This window comes from Furipterus horrens, unplaced genomic scaffold (genome assembly GCF_987537825.1).
Source record: "Furipterus horrens unplaced genomic scaffold, mFurHor1.1.pri manual_scaffold_2, whole genome shotgun sequence".
Classification (NCBI taxonomy): domain Eukaryota; kingdom Metazoa; phylum Chordata; class Mammalia; order Chiroptera; family Furipteridae; genus Furipterus; species Furipterus horrens.
In genome coordinates this window covers 47,147,794-47,172,963 of record NW_028327172.1, presented here as the reverse complement: position 1 = coordinate 47,172,963, position 25,170 = coordinate 47,147,794, and the positions used below count along the sequence as shown (strand labels likewise).

Genomic DNA, 25,170 nt, shown 5'->3' with positions numbered 1-25,170 from the left:
ATAACCTCTCTCACATCCCTCAGCTGGTCCCCTGGGCTGTGCCCTGGGACATGCCCCCAGTCTAGCAAATGTGGCCAAGCTGCTAGGCATGCAGTCTGGGGCAGGTGCAAGGCCCCGGCCCCCTACTTGGGCAAAGTTAGCTTCCCAGGACCTTGCCTACCAGAGAGCTCATTTACTGTGATTCTGAGGCAGGGGATCTCACCCCCAGTATGACCCCGACATAAGCAGTCAAAGCCAGGCTGACAATGGGCACATCTGATCTCCAGGGAAAAGCGAGTATCTGGGATCAGGAGAACAAAGGGAGAGGCAAGAGGCAGAGGCCAGAGCTGTGGTCCCCTGGAGTAAGTTACCACATAAAGGAGTGAGCTCCCTGTCCCTGGAGGTGTGCGAGTGGAAGATGTATGTTCATAATGGCCAAAACATGACTGGTACAGTACAGCCCTTCAGTCTGCAGAATGCTTTCACATACACCCCTCCTTCGATTCTCACAGCAACCTGTGAAAGGCAGGTTCCCTCTGAGTCCTTGTTCCTGCAGGACAAACTTAAAAAAAAAAAAAGAGTAGGGTTCTAAAAAAACTTTTGAGGGTTGTGAGGATCAAATGAAATTACAATGTATACAAAAAAGCAACTAAGTGTACACCCTTCCTCTTAAGTAAAGGCAATGTAAAGAACATTTGTTGAGTTTGTACTGTGCACCTAGCACTTTTCGTAATTCTATTTAAGAGTCACAAAGTCACAACAACCCTGTGAAACAGGCATCACGATCCTGTTTCTAATAAGGAAACTGAAGGGGAGTGATTTGCACAGGTCACAGAGTCGATGATAGAGGCAGGGTCAGTCCTTAGCGCTAATCTCTACTTCTCCCCAGTGCTCCTCTGAGAACAGAGAGGGCCACCTTCCTCTAACCTCCTGTCCTTCCCCTGGGCCTTTGCACGGCCTGTTTTCTCAGCTGGAGACATCCTCACTCTGATCTCCTCCCTTCCCCTGGCAAATTCCACCTGGCCTCAGTCTGAGGGTCCCCTCCTCGGGGGTACCTTCCCTGAGTCTCCCCTCCAACTGAGTTTAGTGCCTCTTCTAAGAGAACTCCCACCCCAAGCTATGAGTTCCTGGAGAGCAGGAGCCATGATTGCCTTACTCACTGCCTGGCACAGAAAAGGCTCTCCAGACATACTTGTTTAATGCAGTCACTACACCTTGAACAGTTATTGAGCACCTGCTGTGGGCCAGATCCTGTGTTGGGGGAGGGGCAGCATGCAATGAAGCAATCAGGGTTTGGTCAATGGGGAGCACCTAGAGAAGACAGGCAGGAGACAGGATGGTGTGAGGAGAGGAAAGCAGACTTATGCCCTCCCCCACCAACACACACACACACTGGGTCTCTGTGAGGTAGCCTTAATTCCTTGACCAAAGCCTACAGCTCCTATCAGGTGCCCTTCCCTATGCAGGTATTTTGTACAGGTTCCAGTAGCCTCCCAGCCCAACCCCTTCAGACCTTGGGAGAAGTCAAGACTCCCTGCAGTTGGCAGCAAGGTGGCACTGCTGTGTCCCTTGTGGGAGTCCGTCAACACTGTCTATACTTTTGAAACCATTTCTTTATTAGACTCTCCTCAAACTACCCCAATTTAAAGTGTGCCAGCTGTCTCAATACTAATAGGGAACAGCTTAGCGAATTTGAAGAGTAGCATGGCTGGAGTGGGTAAGTGAGGGAGAAGGTGCTATAGCTAAGACAGGGCCTAACCCCTCAGGTAGGCAGGGGCTATTAGGTCCTTGCAACCAGCCATTGGGAACCTGAGTGGAAGGAAGAGTAGTTGAATGAACGGAAGAACACTACTCCCCTTCACGCCTGCCAGTGATGAGGCACCTCTGCCCTGCCAGGTGGGTTTTCCGACGCTATTTGTGTTCTCTACCCAGCAGGATGCTAGAGGGTCCCTTGCTGGAGGAGTCAGAGCCAAGCGCTGAGGCGCCGTGCGCGGGGTCCTGCCACGCGCAGCGCGTCCTGCAGACGCTCAACTCCTACCGTCGGAGTGGCACCCTCACCGACGTGGTGCTTCGCGCTGGTGACCGCGACTTTCCATGCCACCGAGCCGCTCTTAGCGCGGGCAGCGCCTACTTCCGCAGCCTGTTCGCAGCCTGGCGGCCGGAGTGTGGTCTGGCCGTGGTGCCCGCGGTGCCCCAGGCGCCGGGCGCGGGGCGGACTGGGGCGGCATCGGCGCTCGCTGTGGTGCTCGATTACGTGTACGGCGCGGGCGTGCGGCTGGGTGCCGAGGACGAGGCCGCCGCCGTGCTGGCGCTGGCCCAACGGCTGGGCGTGGCGGGCCTGCGCGAGGCCTGCGCTCGCTTCCTCGAGGGCCGCCTGCGAGCCGCCAACAGCCTGGCGCTGCGCCGCGTGGCCGCCGCCTTCTCGCTCCCGTCCCTGGCCGAGCGCTGCAGCCGCGTGCTTCGCCAGGCCTTCACCGAAGTGGTGCGCCACGCCGACTTCCTGGAGCTGGCGCCCGAGGAGGTGGCCGCGCTGTTGGCCGACCCGGCGCTGGGCGTGGCGCGCGAAGAGGCCGTGTTCGAAGCGGCCATGCGCTGGGTGCGTCACGATGCCGCGGCCCGACGCGGGCAGCTGCGGCGCCTGCTGGAGCACGTGCGCCTGCCCCTGCTGGCGCCCGACTATTTCCTGGAGAAAGTGGAGGCTGATGAGCTGCTGCAGGCGTGCGGCGAGTGCCGCCCACTGCTGCTCGAGGCCCGCGCTTGCTTCATCCTGGGTCGGGAGGCCAGTGCGATGCGTACACGTCCACGGAGGTATGCCAACCCCCAAGCCCCCAAGCGCCCTTGCCTCTGGCTTTCGTTATTCCGCTTTCTTAACCGCATACTCATTCCTCTGTCATCCTTCAGTCATGCCTCTTGAATGAAATTCAGTCATTCATTCAGCAAACATTTCAGAGGATTGGTGTTGGGCGTTCTGCCCTTGAGGAGTTAACAGCAAATAGGGAGATGCAGGGATCTCGCACCTTATGTCATTTTTCTCTTACCCATCCATCCATAATTTTGACTGCTCCCTTTGTGTAGGTGTTGTGCTGGGCCACTGGGACTCGAGTGATTTGAAAACACCCTATTCGTTCTGGTAGCTCAGACTATATGGGATGATGTTCTTGGCAGAGCCTGAAACAACATACGGGGAGACTTTGGGTGTAGTCTCTCATCCTCCCAGGGATAGAAGACAAGGGAGTCTTCTGTCGCACCACTGTATCTCCAGTACTAAGCCCAGGGCCTGGTACAAAGATGTTCAATATCTGTCGTAAAAATTAGGCAGGAAGCCATTGGCTAAAGGGGTTGGGAATTCCGGTGGGGTCAGAAGCCCGAGGGGTCAGTTGGAGGGGAAAATGCTTTGCTGAAAGGGTGTGTAGCCTGGTTCAATGGAATTCATGATTTGAGTATGAGTTTAGAAGATGGTCGGTCATAGGAGGGTGGCAGCAGAATTAAGGAGTGGATGTCAGAAAGGGTGAAGAGAATGGGTTAGCTGTCAGACAAATCTAGGCTTGAATTCCAGCTCTTTTGCTTACTGGCTTGCATGACCTTGGGCAAGCCAAGTCTGTTAGCCTCAGTTTCCCCCTCTGTAAAAGGAGTAATAATCCCTGCCTGATAGAACTGCTGTAAAGATTAAACCAGTTGAGAAGTATTTGAGATCATGCTTCCCAACCATGTTGTCAGTTTGGCTCAAATAAACTCATAAAAAATTATTAAACCAGGTGATTTTTCTTGGTAAGGTTAAGGACTTTGCAAATAATCTTTTTCTGTAACTTAGAGGTCAGTATAATGGGGTCAGGATTAGTGACCTTCATCCCATCAATAGGCGGAGGGAAGGTTGGAAGTAACGGAGTCCAGCACGGGGATTAGGAGGGGCAGAGAAGGGCATGGAAGGGCAGTAGGACCCTACAGTGTGGCCAGTGAGAGGGTGAGAGAGGGCAAAAACTTGGATGCAGATCCGTGGATATTGGGCTTACCCCTCTGCCAGATTCATGGACCTAGCTGAAGTGATCGTGGTCATTGGTGGTTGTGACCGCAAGGGACTCCTGAAGTTGCCCTTCGCCGATGCCTACCACCCAGGAAGCCAGCGCTGGACCCCACTGCCCAGCCTGCCTGGCTACATGCGCTCAGAGTTCGCTGCCTGTACCCTCCGCAATGACATCTATGTCTCAGGTGAGAACAGGGAGCCCCACGGGATTGGCTCATTGCCTCCCAGCACCGCCTCTTTGTTTTTCCCTCCAACCGTGAGATGGGAGTGGGATTTTTTTCTGATAACCTACAGTTATTGGCCAAAATGGTATGAAGTCCTACAGAGCCAATCACTGGTGTGACTCTACTTTTTATTCAGCAAAGTTTGCTTCAACTTATATTGTATTAATCACTTCATTTTAGTCTACTATGTGCCAGGCATTATGTTAAGCAGCTTACATTAACTACTTAATTCTCTCCACAATCCCATTTCACAGATGAGAAAACAGGCTCTGAGAGGTTAAGAATTTCCCCATTGTCTCAAAATTGACAAAGCTAGGAGGAGCTTTCATCCCAAAAGACAGTGTCCTCCCAGCGATTCTGAGAATAAAAACGGTCCCTGCTTCCCTGCAGTGCCCTGGAGAGGGGGAAGCGGACTTCACTTTATCACAAGGCAGAATTTCATGGGGACTCTCAAGAGTCACCAAATGAGCTGGAATCCCACGCAGGGAATCTGGCCTGACTTGGAGGCAACAGCACAAAGGCATGAAGGCAGGAATGTGCAGAAAGGAACCCCAGGTACTGGGGGCTCTGAAGTGCAGGTTGAGTGTATCTGGGAGAGGTGGGGAAGCCTCTCGAGGTGAGGCAGGAAAGAGAGTCTGGAGTCAGATCAGGGAAGCTTTGATTCTAGGCTTAGGCAGACTGCACTTGATGTTGTATTGTAGGAGTAAAGGGTTCATGGGAAGGATAAGGAGCAGAATGAGACAGGAAGGCCTCAGAGACCATCCAGGCCACACTTTATCACTGGACAAGTTATCCAAGGCCACTTGGATGGCCTTTGAGCAACATATGGGGCCTCTGCTAGGTGCCACTGGAAATACACAGAGGCAAGGGCAAAAGAACAGAGATGTGGCTCAGGCTGAGGGGTGCAGTCAGGATCGTCCCTGGAGTGGCTACTCCTGAGAGGTGAGTCCCTGGTCAGGAACCCCAGGGCAACCAGGCAGAGGGAGGGAGAGTCCACAGCCTGCACCCCCAGTGCCTGGCCCCATGGAGTGTGCTGTTGCCATTACTAGCACAAGTGTTGGGCTTGGGGGCCAGAAGCCCTGAATCTGATCAGTGTGCTGGCAGTGAAAGGCTATGTGATCTTCAGCAGGTCATTCCTGGTCTGTCTTATGCCTCATCTGAGTTTTCTATCTATAAACTAGATATAGTAATCACAACACCTCATGGAGGGATGAGAACAGACATGAAGTCATGAAGGCGAGGGCAGAAGTGAGACAGAATTATCGGGTCACCTTCTATCCCTCCCCATCCCAGTGCAGGCTCCTCTGCTTTCTCTGCCCCAGTGCATTCCTGATGCTTGTCTTGGGCACCTTTTGCACTCTTACTATCAGTAGAGTTCTAAAGTGCCTCCCTACCCCGCTGCTTCCCTGGGCACAGAGCCTGGCATTCTGCCACAGTGTACCCAGTGAAGATTAGTTCCTTCTCTCTGAATCTCTCAGGCCTCTCCCCTCAAGACCCTATACCCATTGTCCTAACTCAAGCCTTCCCACCACTTGTTCAAAGCACATTCTCTGGGTTACAGGCTCTGGAGGAAGTCCTCCCTGCTTCTTAACCTTTCCTTTGGATCTGGGGGCAACAGCTGCTTCTCTCTCCCCAGGAGGCCACATCAACAGCCATGATGTGTGGATGTTTAGCTCCCACCTGCACACCTGGATCAAGGTGGCCTCACTGCGCAAGGGCAGGTGGAGGCACAAGATGGCGGTCTTGCAAGGGCAGGTAGGGACATACAGCAGCTGCTGCCTCAGGGCCTAAGGTACAGATCTATGGATGGGCCCTCTAAGACCCTCTCTTTGTAAGAAGGGATCTGAGGCTTCAAAAAAGAAAGGGACTTGCCCAAGGTCACATCATAATGCTAACGCTAATAGTAATTACTGTAATAGTACAGCCTAGGGGTCAAGGGTGTGGGCTCTGGGGCCAAACAGCCTAGGTTGAATCTTGACTCTGCCCCTTAAGACAAAACCACCCCCCAACACACACAAAATACTGCCAGTCATCTTTGTAAGCTACACCCCCAACTCAGATATGCAAATGAAAGTGCTTTTTACACTCATTTAGGGCAAACCCTTAATTACTAGCTCTTATTAAGCATTAGCGTGGTGTCCAGTGTTTTACAAATCAATTCCACATTCGGTACCCATCGCAGAGACCCATCTCATTATCACCAGTGAATGAGGAAATCTGCTAAGGAAAGTTCAGTAACTGGGTAGTGGCAGCACTGAGATTTGCCCTGGATAGGTCTAGCCCTCATGTTGGGGTAGGACAGCTTCTGGCACACAGCCAAAGCTGGCCCTGCTGACTCATCCTCACACACAGCTCTTCGCTGTGGGCGGTTTCGACGGCCTGCAGCGCCTGCACAGCGTGGAGCGCTACGACCCCTTCTCCAACACCTGGGTGGCCGCAGCCCCGCTCCCGGAAGCTGTGAGCTCAGCAGCAGTGGCAGCCTCCGCTGGCCGGCTCTATGTGATCGGCGGTGCTGGGCAGGATGGCGTCAGCACAGACAAGGTGGGCGTGGAGAGGGCACTGGAGGCCTGCTGTGTGTGGGCGTTGAGTTGGCACTTTCCTGTCCTCATCCATTTTCTCACTTAATCCCATGGATAGTCCTGAGGAGTAAGCCCCACGTTTGAGGAAAGGAAGAGTTCAGAGATAACCCCAAGGTCCCACAGTGGGTCAGCAGCACAGCTAGGCCCAAATGTTTGGGCTGGTACCATATGGTTTCATAGATTAAAAATTAAGTGAGGGCAAAAGTGGGATTGGTTAAAATGTTTTTCCGCTATTCAAAAAAGTAATACAGCCCTGGCTGGTGTGGCTCAGTGGGCTGAGTGCTGGCCTGCAAACTGGAAGGTTGACAGGTCAATTCCCAGTCAAGGCACGTGCTTGGGTTGCGGGCCAGGTCCCCAGTTGGGGGCTTGTGAGAGGCAACGATGTATCTCTCGAACATTGATGTTTCTCTCCCTCTCTTTCTCGGTCCCTTCCCCTCTCTCTAAAAATAAATAAATAAAATTGTTTTTAAAAACCAATACACTCATTATTGAAAATTTAGAAACATGGAGAAAAAGAAAAATCATCCAAAATTCCTCCACCTAAGGATAACTACTATTAATATTTTGGTACATTGCTTCCAGGCTTCCTCTGAATTGACTTTTGCTTTGTTTTAGTTTTACATTCTTAACTGTTAGTAAAATTTTGCATTCTTCTTCTTAAAAATTAAATTTTTATTTTTATTTATTGACTTGGGAGAGTGGAGGGGGAGAGACATCAATTTTTGTCTGAGCGTTGAACGCACAACCTTGGCATATCAGGATGACACTCTAACCAACTGAGCTAACAAACAAGGCTGTATTCTGCTTTTTATTCTTTAAGTAGAAAACTTTGCACATGTTTAGCAACTCTTCACAGCTATCATTTCAGCAGCGGTGTAATGGACCACTGTGTGGATGCACTATAGTCTACTAAATTTTCTGGTGAATATTTAGGCTTTTTTTGAATAAAAATCTTTGTCATGGCGCTCCCCCCCTTCCCTGATGGCCTCACAGGCCTGTAGTCCTGGGATTTGAATCTTTCCAAACTAGGGTCACTCACCCCTCCATATCCCCTGATCCCATTTCTCCAGCACACCTCCCTGGGGCTGGCTGAACTGCCCCATTTAGTACCTATGCAGCACTGACTTGTTTTAGGCCATTCTGGGGGTCTCCAAAGAAATAATTGAAGCAGAGTAAAGGTGAGCAGGCAGGTACAGGTATGGGTCCTCAGGAATTGTGAAAGGTGTCTTAAACACTTGTAGGACTGGGAGGCATGTGGACAGCTGTAGCAATGTGAGCTGCAAGACCCCCCAGTTGGAATCTTGTCATGACCTCAGAACACCAGGAAGAGGGACAAGGATTGATTGACAGTGTATGCAGCCAGGAACACATCTCCATACGGGACCTGCTCTAAGCACAAATGCAGACAATACTTCCGTCTCCTGGAGTGGAGACCTCTCCCTGGACCTTGAAAGATGAGAATGCTTTCGACACAGGGAGTCCAGGGACAGGAGACACAGGTGGAATTACACTTGAAGGCAGGGACAGTGGGTTTTCTCTACCTACCAAACACTATCTCAGGCCTGGCAGACAGAGGCAAATACTGCGTTGAATGAGTCCACCTGGCAGAGGAGAGTGGGAGTGCATGGGCAGCAGGGCAGCTGGGGGTGAGGCTTCACCACCGCCAACCTCCTGCCCTCCAGGTGCAGTGCTTTGACCCCAAGGAGGACCGGTGGAGCCTACGGTTGCCAGCGCCCTTCTCACAGCGATGTCTTGAGGCCATCTCCCTTGAGGACACCATCTATGTGGTGGGGGGCCTCATGAGCAAAATCTTCACCTACAACCCTGGTACAGATGTCTGGGGGGAGGCAGCTGCCCTCCCTGGCCCCGTGGTAAGTGGAGGCTCCTAGGCATGGCCCTGGCAATGCTTCTGTTCAGCAGAGGGAAGACTCGCTTCTGAGGATCTGGATCTTAGAGATTCTCTTGTGTCTGACTCCCTGTTAGGCGCAAGTCCTCTAGCTTCATCCTCACAATGATTACCAGCCTTACATTTTGCAAACGAGGACACTGACCTTAGAGAGACTGAGTCCCCTATCCAAGGCCACCAGTTACACCCTTGTTAAGGCAGAGCCTTGGATGGCGGACTTAGTCTAAATGACCTTGCACTCTCTCCTGTCCTGAAAGTCACAGCAGGTAGCCTCTGGGGGTGGGGGGTGGGGGATGTAGCATGTAGAAGGAGCTTGCCAAGTTCCCCTGCCCCAGTGATATCAGAGAAGGGAGGCCCAGGCCCTGGATGCTCTGACCCTGTATTCCTTGCCTTTCCCACCTTCTGTCACCTCTCCTGAAACTCCAGAGACCATTAGGGGTGTGGTTGCATTGGTAGTCCCTGCCAGTTATGACCTTCAGTGATGCTAAGGGCCTGAGGTTCTGGCTTCTCTGAGTCTGAGATCCTAAAATGGTGGTGATGGTAATTATTATTATTGTTATTGGGATGCTTACTGTATTCCAGACACTACATAAAATGCTTTACTTGGTTAACCCCGTTAACTGTTAAGGGAACCTTATGAAGAAGGTACTAGTGTCTTTTTCACTTTGCAGTTAATGAAACTGAGGCCCAGAGAGGTTAAGTGACTTAGGGAGGGTATTCATTTGGTAAGGGTCAAGCCAAAGCTTCCTGCCTTTCATCCAGTTTCCTGTCTCCCTACCATCCAGACTGCTTGCTCACATTCTGTGGGTCAAGGTTTTGTTGTCTGGCCTAGCCAACTAGGGACAGAGTGGGCCCAGGCTGGGCCCCATAGCTGACTGTCTTTCTCTCTGTCCCCGCAGGAGAACTGTGGCGTGACTGTGTGTGATGGGAAGGTCCACATTCTTGGTGGGCGGGATGATCGTGGGGAAAGCACCAACAGGGTCTTCACCTTTGACCCCAGCAGTGGGCAGTTGGAGGCCCAGCCGTCCCTGCAGCGCTGCACCAGCTCCCATGGCTGCGTCACTATTGTCCAGAGCCTGGGCAGGTGACTCAGACTTGGACAACCTGAGCCAGGAGGCAGAGAGAGAAGGAAGAACTCAGGCTCACTGCTCTGCTTTCCTCATGGAACGTGCATGTATATAGCCCCTTAACTTGTTGCCCCCCTTTCTTGTAGAAATAAAACCTGATTCAAAGGTTGGGTCTGTGTTCTAGCTGAAGCTTGCTTTGCCTGGAGAAGCAAGCTGCTCCTTGCTTTGACTGTACAAAGCACCTTCATATGTTACCTCATTTACCTTCACAATAGTAGTGTGGACATAATTTTTAAAATGAAATATTTCATGCATAAAAATATATTTATATATTTGTACAGTTTAAGAATAATAAAACATTTGTGTTCTGACCACCTAGCTTAAGAAATAGAATGTGACAAATGCCTTTGTAGGCTCTGGTGTCTATTCCCAAACCCATTTGCTTCCCAGTCCTCCCAGAGGTATTCACTATCCTTCAATTTGAGATTATCAACACTTTCAACTTTTATCGAGCTAATTATTAATATCTGTATTTTACAAAGAAGTAACTACCTTAAAAAGGAGAATCGCCTGAGGTCACATACTTAACAGTCTACAATTAAGATTTCATGAAGCTTCAGATTCAGTGAGGTGCTTCTGGTCAGAATGGTTCTCTCTTTCTAAACAACCCTCTCAAATTCAAACACCTAGCGGTGATAGACAAAATTAAAATCCAGACAACTAAAAAGACAGAGGCATAGGCTTTTAAGTAAGCAAACATGTACAAGGACCAGAGACAACAGAATTGTGAAACCCCAAGGAAGACAAAAGTTTGAGTTCTGGGGGTCAGGCTCTGTGGTAAGACCTTAAAAACAGGATTCCAATCCAGGCTCAATGCTAGAAGCCAGAGCCAAGGTGGGGCTCCCCAGCTCATGGAAGAAGCTGAAACAAAACAGAAACCCGAACAGCCTTGGGATCTGAGGCTTGCAGCTGGGTGGTGGGTGCCAGAGCCACAGGCCTCTGAGAACCCAGCCAGCCTGGCTCTGGACCAGCAAGATGTGCAGCATGAACAGTGGGCACAAACCCTGATGTGATTATAAGCACCTGGGCTGGCCTGGGGCTCTGGAGACAGCATCAGCTGCTGGATAGGGAGGGGTGACCTTAGAGGAGAGAGCGAATGAAAGATGCCACAGAAATTCTGTGGGGCAGAGGCCCAGCGGTGCAGGTTCTGTGCCTGTGTTTCTGAGGCCCAGAGGATGGAGGAGCTGGCCAGGCCTCATCTGGGGCTCCCCTCATTTGCACTCAGATTGCCTTTTGAAGAGCTATCATCTACCCTCCAGTACCGGGCCCTGTCTGGGAGATCTTTCCAGCTGGGACCGTCCCTTCACAGCCCAGCACAAAGGCCCAGGTCCCAGCTGAGCCCCTACCCTCTTGATTATCCCAGAAAAGGGAGCCTGTGACCATCTGGACAGAGCTGATAATGGCAGAGGGGGGAGGGCAATAGAGTGGAGGCCCAGTTCCTCAACGCCTGCCTGCCCCCACCCCAGTGATAACACCCAGGACAAAGCAAAGAAGGCGCTGTATTATTTGCAAACCCAGGGCAAGCTCTCCCCCACCTGAGCTGGGCACTTCCTGTGTGCCAAGCAGACTGCACTACCTGCCCCATGATGACCATTCGCGCCCCCAGTGCTCGTTCATGCAAATGCTGATGCCTTCCTGCTGTCTGCCTGGGCAGACCTGACACCCCTCTGCACCTCCAGTTTACCACCCTCCCCTTGTGTCGGTTCCTTATCTGCCCCTTTCCTATCACCTGACATACGGCCAGGCCTTTATGTCTCATCTCTGGACACACCCAAAGGATGCCCTCTGAGGGCAGGAAAGGTGTCAGCTTCATGTGTCCCACAGTGCCCGGAACAAGGCCTCCCGCTGAATACATTAAATCAGTTTCCCGGTTTTCTACCTCCTAATACCTGAGTTGGTACTGTTGCCTACCCACCACCACCTTTACAAATGAGGAAACAAAGGGGCTCAGAGTTGTGATGTGACTTGCTTACGAAGGTCACTGAGCTAGTAAGCGGTGGCAGAGCCAAGATTCCAGCCTGGGTCCAGCCATCTCCAAAGCCAGCTCTTTCTGCAGCCTCACCCAGGCGCTGTCAATCTGAGAAAATGGGTGTTGCAAGAAGCACAGGAGCTGTTTAGAAGTAGGAGCATCATTTCCACCATAAAATCCCACTTTGGTAGGTTAGTGTTCCTGCTCTTAGGGGCCTCCCTGAATGACGAGAGACAGGGTTCATGTCCCTGGTGAGTGAGGCTCACATGAACACAAGCAAAGGGTGACAGGCCCTGTCCTAGTTTCCTAGGACTACCGGCTACACTTGATATATTGGTCTCTCAGTCTAAGAGTCCATTTGTGGAAGGTCTCCCTGGCTCCTCGTCCATTGCTCCCCTCCCCCTCCCCCACCCTTCTGTAGCGAGACCACAAGTCCAGAGCACGAACCCTGAGCATGGCCCCTGAGCTGTACAGTTGGCCAGAACACTTAACTTTTGATATACCATCAGAAGTCACTGGAGCCAAATTCAGTTTGAGTTTTTTTGAGCAGTTTAAATTATTTGTAAGGATAATATTTTATGACTGTTTGTTAGTGGGCTTCCAAGGAATAATGAGGAAATTTACTTTTTAAAAAAACTGAATAAAATTCATTCTCTCTTGCAATCACTATATGGAGTCCTTGGATTCTTTCATAAATCTAAAATACATTATGAGACCTTTTTTTTTTTAAAGATTTTATTTTTAGAGAGAGAGGAAGGGAGGAAGAGAAGGAAAGAAACATCAATGTATGGTTGCCTCTTGTGCATCCCCAGCTGGGGACCTGGCCTGCAACCCAGGCATGTGCCCTGACTGGGAGTCAAACCAGTGACCCTTTGGTTCGCAGGCTGGTGTTCAATTCACTGAGCCACACCAGCCGAGGCTGAGATCTTGATGAATTTATTTTCTATTTCATCATCACAGAAATTATTTCATATTACTCATCAATTATTCCCAATTATGTCAAACAAGACAAAGATGATAAGAAAATGGGAGAATGACAGTATTACCTAGAAGATGCAATGAAATAAATCAGTTACATTATCTTTCAGTTTCAATATTGCGTTGCCCAAAGTACTGATTATCATCTTTTAAAAAGATATAAAAGAAGTCTAGAGACATAAGTTAAGAATTCAGGATTTTTCATTTTCCACCTATAATGACAAAGAAGAAAATCGACAGAGGACATTTCATACTTATTACACAGGTTAGAAAAAGAACACCGAGGTCCACTGCAGCACTCTCGTCTCCACGGATGATGGGAAAATGGTCGCGGAAGCAAAATCTTTCCTAGATGAATTTTCTCAAACTCCAGAATTGGTGAAAACTATATATTTCTAAAAACAGGGAATAAGGCATTTTAAGTTGTCATAAGTCATTATTTAGTAAAGTCCTTCAACAAGATTTCATTACTCAAAACTTTTATGACAAAAACCTGGACTATCCTGTTTTTCTAAATGGTGGTGTAACCATATTCTTTAGTCTTTTAAGATGCTTATGCACCCAAATTTACTGTTTGTTACAGTTCCTAAGTGGAGACATGCTGAAGACAGTTGTTTAGGTGATTGAAGGGAAGTAGATGCTGTAAAAATTTTTTCTTAAAACTCACTGGCTTGGTCATTCTTATTGATCTTTATAAACCTGAAAATAAAAATGTTTTAAAATTATAGAGCAAAAAAATGGCTGTCCTTCCTTCCACAAAATTATGAGCCATCAAAAAAAACCCTGCATATTAACAATGCAAGTGCAAAACAAAACTAAGCCAGAACAATGATAGTCTAGAGCCTATCAGATATATCTGAAATCTGGGATCAGTTACACGACTAAGTTCCAGCTTCACACATAGCAGCTGATGAACAATTCATCGCATTCAAGAGATGTTGCTCACTTTTGGTGTATATATACCTTCAAAACAAGGAAAATGTGAAATTGTTTGCTGTTTTAATTCATATATATGTATGCATATACACATATATTTTCACATATGACTTTATTGAGCTGTAATCCACATACCATAAAATGCATCCATTTTAAAAGTATAATTCGTTGTTTTTTTAGTATATTCAGAGTTGTGCTAATACTGGCACTGGTCATGGGGGCAGTTGATGGCCCATCAGTGAAGGCAGGACGAATCCATCACAGCAGTCCTCCCCACTCCTCGGACAAAGGCCCACCTGCACGTGGATGGCTGAGATGGTACAATACAGGACTGAGCAGCAGAGGTTCAGTGGTTTCATTCCAATTTCAGAGCTACTGGGGCTCCATCTGATTTGTGAATGTGAGGGTATGGGATCAGGTAAGGTGTTTCCAACCTATGTCACTTATTCTCAAACCAGAAGTGGGGGATCTTGAGATATTCTGAATATTGTTCAAAGCCTAATAGAAATCACACATTCCTCTAGGATGTATCGCATGGGTTAATTAAAATCGCTGTCATATGAGGTTAGTAATGGAATTGCCCATTACAGGGATGTTAGACGATTAAATGACATGTTCACAGCAGGCTCGGGGCGCATAATTATCTTCTCACCATGGTCATGTTGCTTATCAAGCTATAAATGTAACTTTAATAATAAATATGGCATTTGTTTTATAGATTAAATAACATTAAGCATCTGATGTCCCTGAGGAAGATAAGATTAAGAAAAACTATCTTTGAGGTAGAAGATGTTGGCTACCAATACCTAAATGATGAGTCATTTATACATAGCAACACAGGAGCTCAGAAACAACCACTAGATGAAACATAGCAGAGTAAAAGGTCAAGTTCACACCTGTAAAACAGGGCTATTGATACCTGTACAGCTATGCTCACTTCCAGTTGAGGTAGAAAGCGCAGCCCAAGGCCAGGACTCTTATAATTAGGATGGGGAGAATCCATACCATGAAGTCAGCTATTAATGATTTCCAAGAAGATCAGCTTAGTTAAGTAGTCGGCAGCCGTCCGTCTCAAGAGACGATGGTGTAGCTTCTTAAGAGTCTATCTGCACCGCCGAGAATGGCTGTGCAGTCCGACTCGGGAGTGACATGGTATCTGTCTCCTCCCGTGTTGAATCGACATCTTGCGATGACGCTGGAGTGTCCTCTCCAGTGAAGCTGAAGCTACAGAGCCTGGGCAGGGTGATATGGAGGGTCTGCTGTTGCCCATGCAGCAGACTCCCCCTCTTTTCGCAGCTGAAGGGTCCAAGGGAAAGACGGAGTCAATACAGCTTGGCTTCAGGTGCGCCGCAGGAGTTGCCGGTGTTGACTACAACGTCAAACCGCCTTAGGGACTCCGGCTCCGGATTTTCTGTCGGGGTTTACTCCCTTAGCCTTTCCCCTGAAGAGGTATGCGGCAAGGCAGCGGAGGTTTTTTGGAGTCAGAGTTTTCCTTAAGTAGTAATAACAACAATAGCCAGCATTCACTGAGCACTGGGTATGAAGTCAGGCCCTGTGCTAAGAACTCATACATGCGGACAAGCAAATGGAGGTAGATGTGCACTCATAATGCTAAATTGTGGACCTGGACTTGGTTTTGAATCCAGTCTGGCTTAAAGGTCGGGGCTCTTAACTGTTAGTCTCCAGCTATTATGTGATAAATACTTGAGACATGTATTGGCATTAGCTCTCCTTTAACTCCCACAACAGCCCTGTGAGATAACCAAGGATCAGAAAGATCCAGTCTCAGAGAGTCAGTGCTGGTGTCAAATTTGAACCCAGGTTTCTGACTGCAAAGCCCAGCTTCCCGAGTGCCCTTCGTAAAATGCTCTGCCAAGGGCATCTTTAAATCCTCCACATCCTGGCTGACTTCCTCATAGTCTTTACTTAACTTCCTAGCCAGGAGGGGAGATTGGCAAGCTGGGGTGTGTGGCTTAAATTTCTTGGACCTCCCCTTGGGAGTGTGAAATCATAGCTGGGAGGAGCAGAATCTGCAGATCATCACTCTGCTGTGGGCTCCAGCAGCCTTTGCAAATGTTTTGTAAGCCCAGATTCCATCTGGAGGTGGGACAACCCTGCCCCCACCACCAAAACCCTTTAACTGTTTTCCTCTGACCTCACCAGTCTGTTTTTTTTCGTGGTTCTCCAAGGCTGTCCATTGGTCCCCAACCTTTGCTTGCCCCTTGGGCCTACTCCCAAATTCTCAGACTGCAGCAGGTATTCTTTCCTTGCCTGATGGCCCCTGTCATCAACTGCCACATATCCTAAAGACCACAAGCTAACTCTTCAGAGCCTTTTGGTAGAGTCCATGAAAGGCTTCGGCACATGCTTCCATACTGCCAACAGCCATATTTCCACCAGTGTCCCAAGGGCTGTTTCACAAGTTTCAGCTGCCCAGCATGACACCTTGCCTATTGAGGAGAGGAAGCAATGCATGAGTCTGGGCCTCACCTCCACTATGAAATTCAAAGGAGCTCGTTATCTTTCTCCTCACTTCTGGCAACGGGGTCAGATACCAGGCTTGGTCAGTCAGATGTCCTACTCTGAACCTTAAAGGAAGAGATGTAAAGAAAATGACAGACAAAAAACCATTTACCGGGATATGCTGGGGGGATGGTGGTGATATCCCCTGTGGTTAAGTGCTCACCTAAGCTCTACATTTACCTTGGTTTTCTAAAATGAAGATTAAAAAAAAACACAAAAAACACCCCCCCCCTTTTTTTTTAATCAATGTGTGGTTGCCTCAAACGGCCCCAAATGGGGACTTGGCCCACAACCCAGGCATGTGTCCTGACTGGGAATCAAACTGGTGACCCTTTTTTGCAGGCCAGTGCTCAATCCACTAAGCCACACCAGCCAGGGTTCCTTCCCTTTCTTGAACTCAAGTAATGGCTATACTGGGGTATTCAAGTTGCCAATTCAAGCTGTACGTTTAAATACTAATAATTTGCATATTTTTCTGCATGTCAGCATTAAGAGACCTCAACTGACAATGTTCAACTTGTGACTTTTTGACTATGATGGTGCAGAGGCAACACCTACTCAGTAGAAATGACTTTGAATTTCAACTTTTCCAAGGCTAGCAATGTGCAGTACGATACCCTGATGCTAGGCAATAGCAGTGAGCCACAGCTCCCAGTCAGTCCCACAATTATGAGGGTAAACAACTGATCCTTTACTCTAGTGGACTGTATTGCCAGCATTTTTGGGATAGTTTTGATTTTGCATCCAATCATATCTGCAAAATGCCACCTGCGCCTCCCCCTTCTGCTCAACAAAGGCAGTTACTTTTGAGCTGAAAACTCAGGATAACTGCCCAACTGTAAAATATAAGCATTCTGAGCACATTTAAGATAAGCTAGGCTCTCTTTAGGTTAGGTACATTGACGACATTTTTGACTCCTGGTATTTTCTACTTACGGGGTTATCCAGATGTAACTCCATCACAAGTCAAGGATCACCTGTACTTCAGTGGTTTTTCCCTTCCCAAGCTGCTACTCCCCTGCACTTGTTATAGCACCACCTGGTGGGAAGTTAACAGCACTACTGAACCCCACGGACTTAACTTCCAATTTTAGCGGACTGAGGTTTGCAGAAAACTCATCAGGGAAATAAAAAATTTTAAAGATCACTTAATCTAAGACACAAAGACTTGTGACTGGCTGTTTCAGTACTAGATGCTAAGGTCCTAGATGATCAGGATTGCCATAACCTATTGCCAGCACCGACCTTTGGAGGCTCAAATTAGTTGAACTAATTTCTGTACAAATGACCCATCACAACCAAACTACACAAATCCAGAAATACAGGAATAAAGCAGTTTAGCTCAGTTCATTTCCAGTAAAACTGCAAAATGCCAACAGCTTTAGCCACAAGGGATAACATCTTATAAAGGGGATTATCTCTAAGATGTGGTCTCAATTCCATCAATACAGACAAAATCAGTAAGTTAGTCTAGACAAAGTCAATATGAACGTCAAAGGTTCTTTTTTTTAAAGTGGGGGGAGGGACCCAGAGATAAATTTGTCGGCGCACTCCCAACATAATTCAAATATTAGGCCCTTACATGTGCCAAGCAGTATAAACACAACGTGTAGCACCTGTCCTTGTGCAGCTTACACACTAGTCGAAGACAATCAAATAATCAAGAGTACCTACCAGGTGGTCTGTGCAGCCGGATTATTTCATAGCCAGGCTTCATCACCAGGATGGTGTGGCTAACCTGACTTGGACTTCCAGGCCTGAGACAACTGTCACCAGGAATGAGAGTCCCCTCTCTATGACCAATCGACCTGGTTATCATTAGTCGTGTAGAATTATCATGCCAGTCTGTCCCTCATTAGTTTCACCTGAGTATACCAAAAGCACTCAATTGGTTGTAAACAGACACCAACAGAAAACACTTCAAAATATAACAAACAGTAGACAATTTTAAAAAGTTCTTTACTTCTGTGCTTCAGGCTCTTTATCACTGACAAGTTCCCTTCACACTTTATAGTTGCTGAGGATTAAAAAAGTACGTGAAGCACAACATCCAGATCATGTACAACTTAAAAAGTTGGGTTGGCCAAAACGGGTTTTTTCCCTAAGATGGCTCTAGTAGCACTTTGTTAACTTCAAAACAATTTTGTTAAATTGTATGGTGTATTCAAAACAAATTTAAGATCATAGCGTGCATTGAAAAAAAAAATCAAAATTGGTACATTTTTGTGCAGCCATTTTACAGTTGAAATGGAAGATATGCAACACCTTCAGCATGTTAGGCTTTATTATTCAAAAAAGGTAAAAATGCAACTGAAACCAAAAAGATTTGTGCAGTGTACGGAGAAGGTGCTGTGACTGATCAAACATGTCAAAAGTGGTTTGTGAAGTTTCTTGACATTTGACCAAGTAATTCTTTGCTGTGGGCCTGCCTTATGCAGTGGAAGATGTTTAGCAGCATCCCCAGCCTCTACCCACTAGAAACCAATAGCAGGAGAGAGCCGTCAAAATATTCAGATCAATGAAGTTATTGGTCAAAATTAAATATGTGTCTTTTATTTTATGGAAAAAACATAACCCTTTTTGGCTCACCCAATACAATGGCCAGTGGATTTACTTTCTATGTGCAATGTAGATTTCCTTATGCACCAGGAAAAGAAAATCACCTTAAATATATTCCTCTTCTAAACCTTTAACACTGAATGATAGGTAAGTTAATCAAGGTGCTGTCAGACCTCACTGTCACCACTTATCCCAAAAGAGGGTATCTCTCTAGTTAGCTCTGCTTGGATCCTCCTGTTCTGGCCCTTGTCTCAGAAGTACAGTTGAAACCAAGAGGATTTCAGGGAAAGCACAGAAACATCGTGAGCTAGGCAGCCCTAAAAATTAACCAAGTAATGCTCTGATGGGGTGACATGACCCTCATTCTAAATACTGGATGTACAGTCTAGTCACAGTCACTCCATGCATCTTTTAAAAAGCTTTTATTAAAGGTCTTTGTAGAGCAGCATCCAGACTCCAGATCCAGCTGCCAACGAGACCCTAAAACAAAATAAAGTACAGCAGTAAGAACACAAATTCATCCGAATATCGGGTCCTATCATTTACCAATTGGGTATACAACCCTACTTAGGATTTGCATGAAGATTAATAAACACAAAGAACATTTAGAAATAGAAAAAAAACACAAGCGTTGTTTTGAGGGGGTTGCTGAAGGATGATACCTAATCACTAGCAAGAGTGCCTTGACATTTGAGTAAATAAAGACAATAAAGAAAAACTTCTATTTCAAACACTGTAGTGAACACAGGAATTTAAGAGACCAAGGCTAAACCGCACTCCCAACAGAATCTTGAGTTAAAAGGCCTCTGGTTCCACCTTGCATTTTACCATGTAAATTAAGTATAATTCAATTATTATCTGCCAAATGCTTACCAGTGTGCAATACAATAATAGGGAGACAAAGAAACAGGGTACTATTCTACCCAAGAGCTACTAGACATACCTGCTACGCTGTGGGTACTGGCTGGGGCATGGCGGGCGGCTCTGGCTTCCCACCCTTCTGTTCCGAGATGGGGGTGGTGGGCAATATCTCATCTTTGGGTTCCACAATGCTCACATGGTCCGGCAGGGGCTTCTTGGGGCCTATCTTGCCACTTGGATCCCAAGGAAGCATGATCTTCACTTTGATGCCCAGCACACCTACAGGACAGGTAGAAGCAAGGTTAGGACCTATGTGTAATTTCACTGGCCCCCACCACACAACAGGACAGGGCAGAGAACAGTAAGTTACTCATGTACCCCTAAATCTGGTCCCTTCTCAGACAAATGCCTCTAATCAATCAATGAACAGGACACGTTTGCAAAAGGCACCTGTGCACTGCCACAGAACATGGCACTGACAAGGACCAAGAGCAGGATGTGACCTTTCTGACTCGTCATCGTGTCATCACTGAAGGGTACACAGGTGGCTGAGACAAGGACAAACCAACTCTCAGATGTGACTGTTACCAACAATTCACTTCTTACAGTTCAGTGTAGCTAATCAATAAAGCCAAGGAGCTCTGCTACACCCATGATAAACTCTCTGAACACTGAGGTATGCGTGGAAAACCATATCTATCCACCAAGGCCCTTTGCCCTAAGAGCTCCCAGCTGCTCACCCTGCCTGAGCAGCACATGGCGCACAGCGGTGTCAACATAGTAGTTAACAGGGTCCCCACTGTGGATCATCAGACCATCAACAAACTTCATGGATTTGGCTCTCTGTCCTCGGAGTTTCCCAGACACCACGACCTCACAGCCTTTGGCCCCACTCTCCATGATGAACCGCAGCACGCCATAGCAGGCCCTTTGGGAGAACAAGAGGCAGATGTTCATTTGTGTTATCACCAAACACAGGATTACTCAACCCCATCCCATCTTAAAAGAAATAACATAGCCCCTGCCAATATAGCTCAGTTGGTTGGGCAACTTCCCACAAGCTGAAAGGTTGCTCGTTTGATTCCCAGTCAGGGCACAAGCCTGGGTTGTGGACTCAGTCCTCAGTTGGGGCGCATATGAAAGGCAACCAGTCGATATTTCTCTCCCTCTCTTTAGTCTGCACTGTTTTCATATCCCTTTAAATGATGAACACCACCTCCCCACTGCTATTCCGGCCCCAAGCCTATGCCCTACACTGAGCCAATTAAATTGGCAATCTGGGAGCTGGGCGTGATGAAACTCAGGAACAAGTATTTTCTAAAAAACAAAACAAAGACCAAAAAACACTCCCCAGGTGACTCTAATGTGCAATCAAATCAAAGTTGAGACCCACCCTCAAACTGATTATCAAGTTGGCTGCCCATCATCCTGGAGCCAGCCCTTCCAGTCCAGTCCATCTCTGACAACTCAGGATTCTGAATCAGGCAGCCATCAGTAAGGACACAGAAGTATCCCAGTCACTGAGTGACCCCTTTACTCAAACATTCCTCAAGCTCCAGAAATTGTGTTCATTAGGTACCCTAGCTACTAATTTAGGCTTCTAGCTGCCTTGACTATTAGAAGGCTGGAGAAAACATTTATAGTTCTATAAAACTGACAGTAAGCCTTAAAGTATCACGCCCCAACTCATTCATTAGTTTACATCTGGGAGATACTAATTGGGGCTAGCTGCTACTTTCAACAGGAAAGTAAAGACCTACCACCATGCCACAGACCCTTTCACATGATCCCATTTAATCCTCACATAAAGGGAGTGGTATAATGACTGCCATTTAGAGACAGGACACCCAACGGTCTGAGAAGTATAATAAGTTGCTCAGGTCTCAGAATTTCCAAGTCAAACTTCAGTGTGTGCAAAAATCACCCAGAGGGCTCTTTGAGACAGACTAGCTGGGCTACACTTCCGCTCTTTAAGTCAGGGGTCTAGGGTGGAGACGGAGAAGTTCTTCTAACAAGTCCTAAGATGACGGCAGCAATGCTGGCCCAGGGACCAAACTTTCAAGAATCGCTTTATGTAAGTGGTAGAGCCAGCATTAAAACCAGGGGACAGTCTTCTACATGTCCTTTCCTACCCACTCCAAAGTCACCCTGCCCAAGAACAGCCCTTTCTCTGCTGCACGGCCAGCCCAACCACCTGTGCCCTTACAGTCCATCACTCCTCACACTGCTATCTATACACAGCTCACAAAGACAAATGACTACATTTTAGCTCCCTTCCATCTGCACTGTCTTATCTCCTTACAGTCCCTGGAAGAGTTAACACATGATGGAGATGAATTACTTCAACAGGAATCCTAACGTCCCTTCCCTGAGTTTTTTGTTACACTCCCAAGGCACTCAGAACAGCTGTCCACTGTAACACTGGCCAGTTATTTAAAAACTTGAATCTTTACTAGACTTTCCTGCTAGACTGCCCATTCAACAAGGACATGGATTCAAAGTATCTTTCTGTTAAAACCCTCAGAGACCAGCAGAGCCTGCCAGGCAGAGAGCTCATGTGTTGAAACAAAATGACAGACACACCACATACTGATCCACACAAACGAAACACTCACCTCCGCACTGCAAGGCCTCCAAGGAGTTTGTAACGCAGAGACTCTGCCTGGGCAATGGCGCACAGACCTCTTGTGGCCACCTTTTCAGCATAAAGCTTTAAGAAAGAAACAAGGTACATCCTTAAACTTGTCACCTCCACCACTGTTTTCAATTAAAAACCATCACATTCATCATATAAGCAAACACCGCCGTATATATCACTGCAGCATCCCTTAAGCACTAAAGCGCTTCCACTCCTCACACCCCCACATACTCTGCACCATGGGCCGAACCATTCCTCATTGCCCTCCCATCCCTTGCTCTTCCTACAGCCACACCAAGGAGACTGGCAGGGCGGCCAATCCATCGTACGTAGCATTACTACACCCGAGGTGAATGTAAAATCCCTTAATGACCAGAATTGAGCAGAGATTAAAAGTCACGCCTACCACTTACTGCAAGAACTTCAACAAAATACCAATCCATTTGTCGTAAGTCACTGACCATGAGTATACACTCTTCAGTGTGATCAGCGTTTTTAGAAGTACCACCCTAAAGAGCCACCTCCCAGGTGCATCTCCGGGTGCCAGGATCACTCACCTCTACACTGCCCTCAGGGAAGCCAAACCTCTTCTGAACCACAGCAGTCAGTTCCCGGATCCGGCGGCCCTTCTCACCAAGAACATTCTGCGTCCTGGGGAAAGTAAAAAGGGACGATTCATAGCTCTCACAGAATTCCAGCTATAACTTCAAATCTTGCACATACAATGTGAACTAGTTAGATTAAAAAATGCAGTTAAAAAACCAATTGCATTCCCCAAGGCCAAATTCATGGTACTCGCCCCCCCCCCCCTTAAGCTTACAACAAAACCATCCTCATATATTTAAGTTACAAGTGATGGCAAAGGACATGAGTTTTTACCTGGTGGCCAAAATAATAATTTCTGTCCTGGTGGGGGTAACTCGGACCTCAACTCCCGAGTAGCCATCTTCAGCCAGTTCTCGCGTGAGAAACTCGTTCAGCTCAGCTTTGAAGATGCCATCAGCAACAAACTAACCAAAAAATAAAATTCAAAATGAGGACAGGGGTGCAGGTGTTTTCCCCTGCCTCGTCTTCAGCCACCGCATCCCTCATCAAAACTCAACACCTCCAACACATGACCCATCATCAATCCTGTTGTCCTTGTTCCAGCAGCAGCGTAGCAAACCCTTCTCAGACAAATGCCTCTAGGTCATCTTTTGGTGGGTGTTTTGACCCAGGGCCCTTACAATGGGGCCACAGAACGTAGCACCGAGTCGGGGCCACCTGGGCAATCACACCTCCAGTCAGACTCGTCATCTTCTCTTCATCGAAGGGTTTTTAAACTCATTTCTACAAACACATGCTAAACAAAAACTGTGCTAACAACTCGTTCACTCTGAACGACACACCACGCAAGGGCCTGATTTAAGGAGCCTCGCCGTGGGGACAGCTCGGACGGTGGTAAGTATCCCAGCCACGGTATCTCGCCTTACTTGACGTACCTGTCTTACAGAGCTGGCAAAAACTCACAAAAGCGTGCGAATTTTATTTTAACGTGGATATATGCATACAAAAATGAACAACAGCCTATTCCTAAACCAAATGGACTTGACAGTTCTTTCCCCTGGAAAGGTGAAACATTAAACTCGAGGAAGCGTTTCTGCCCAGGTTCTCTCCCTCCGTTAGCCCACGGCTGCTCCTTGGGCCCTCGATGAAGTCATCAATTGCCAGCAGCCTGTCCAGTTCAGGTTTGGAGGACCGGAAGGCTGCACCCGGACACGACTAGCAAGAAGGCAAGAATGCGCGGCTACCACCCCTTCCCAAAGCCACAGTGTTAAGATTTGAAGTGAACGGCTCGGCTCACACTCTCAAAATACCACACGTTTACTAATTTCATTTGTTGGCCAAGAAATGCTCACATGCGCCTTCTCCAGGGCAGGAGAGGAGCCCGGTGCTCATCTCTGCGCTCCGTCCGGAACCGGCAGAAATTTTCTCCCTGTCCCCGCCACACTGCGCTCGCCGGGGTCAGGCCCAATACTCAATCCACCGCCATCCGCGGCCCGCGGGCATGCAACCTCCAGGGACAGGGCACAGAGCTGCGGGTCCCACAACGGCACCTCGAGATGCGCGAGACCCGCACGACGCTGCAGTCCCCTGGACCCGAACCCCAACACCTCACCTTCCTCTTCTTGGAAATTTGCACAGCCATCTTCACGCCCTGCGCCGCCAAAAGGAAAGGAAGTGGTTCGCGGGCGGAAGTTGGTATAAGGGGGCGCGGAGCGACTACAAACAACTGCGCGACGTCCACGACTGTAGGGACTCATGGGAAATGTAGTTTTTATGGTGAGAAAGGCGTTCCGGGAAGGAGAGGCATAATGGAGACACCTACAGGAGGAAACAAGAAAGGGTACAGATCAACCAGAAGTTCGGAATTGCAGGGGAGCTTAGAGTCCACTTCTCAGAACTGTAGTTTAAAAATGAACTTCCCGGGCTGGTTTGGCTCAGTGGATTGAGCGTCGGCCTGCGAGCTAAGTGTCGCTGGTTCGATCTTCCAGTCAGGGCACATCAGAGAAGGAAAACTCTGATTCCAAAAAACCTCCACTGCCTTGCAGCATACCTCTTCAGGGGAAAGGCTAAGGAGTAAACCCCGACAGAAAATCCGGAGCCGGAGTCCCTAAGGCGGTTTGACGTTGTAGTCAACACCGGCAACTCCTGCGGCGCACCTGAAGCCAAGCTGTATTGACTCCGTCTTTCCCTTGGACCCTTCAGCTGCGAAGAGAGGGGGGGTCTGCTGCATGGGCAACAGCAGACCCTCCATATCACCCTGCCCAGGCTCTGTAGCTTCAGCTTCACTGGAGAGGACACTCCAGCGTCATCGCAAGATGTCGATT

General features: G+C 48.0%; 2 protein-coding genes and 2 non-coding genes across 5 annotated transcripts; 1 reads left to right on the top strand and 3 right to left on the bottom strand.

The window, feature by feature from the left end:
- Positions 1-1,885: 1,885 nt before the first annotated feature.
- Positions 1,886-10,055, top strand: KLHL35 (kelch like family member 35). Of its 2 annotated transcripts, XM_090267777.1 has the most exons (6): positions 1,886-2,787; positions 4,001-4,185; positions 5,861-5,979; positions 6,577-6,765; positions 8,486-8,674; positions 9,609-10,055. In XM_090267777.1, exons 1-6 carry the CDS (start codon positions 1,916-1,918, stop codon positions 9,795-9,797), a joined length of 1,743 nt encoding a protein of 580 aa, XP_090123903.1. In that variant the 5' UTR covers positions 1,886-1,915; the 3' UTR covers positions 9,798-10,055. The 2 variants fall into 2 exon arrangements, with proteins under 2 accessions (XP_090123903.1, XP_090123904.1); XM_090267778.1 differs by lacking the exon at positions 6,577-6,765.
- A 9,153-nt stretch (positions 10,056-19,208) lies between these two features.
- On the bottom strand, positions 19,209-24,542 carry RPS3 (ribosomal protein S3). Its single transcript, XM_090265507.1, has 7 exons — positions 24,459-24,542; positions 23,180-23,310; positions 22,858-22,951; positions 22,278-22,372; positions 20,403-20,590; positions 19,745-19,941; positions 19,209-19,281 (listed from the first exon to the last, which is right to left on the bottom strand). Exons 1-6 carry the CDS (start codon positions 24,486-24,488, stop codon positions 19,748-19,750), a joined length of 732 nt encoding a protein of 243 aa, XP_090121633.1. The 5' UTR covers positions 24,489-24,542; the 3' UTR covers positions 19,209-19,281; positions 19,745-19,747.
- LOC150018507 (small nucleolar RNA SNORD15) lies at positions 20,055-20,197 on the bottom strand. The gene has a single exon (XR_016509474.1). It is a non-coding gene; the product is annotated as a small nucleolar RNA SNORD15 (small nucleolar RNA).
- LOC150018506 (small nucleolar RNA SNORD15) lies at positions 23,466-23,612 on the bottom strand. The gene has a single exon (XR_016509475.1). It is a non-coding gene; the product is annotated as a small nucleolar RNA SNORD15 (small nucleolar RNA).
- Positions 24,543-25,170: the final 628 nt, after the last annotated feature.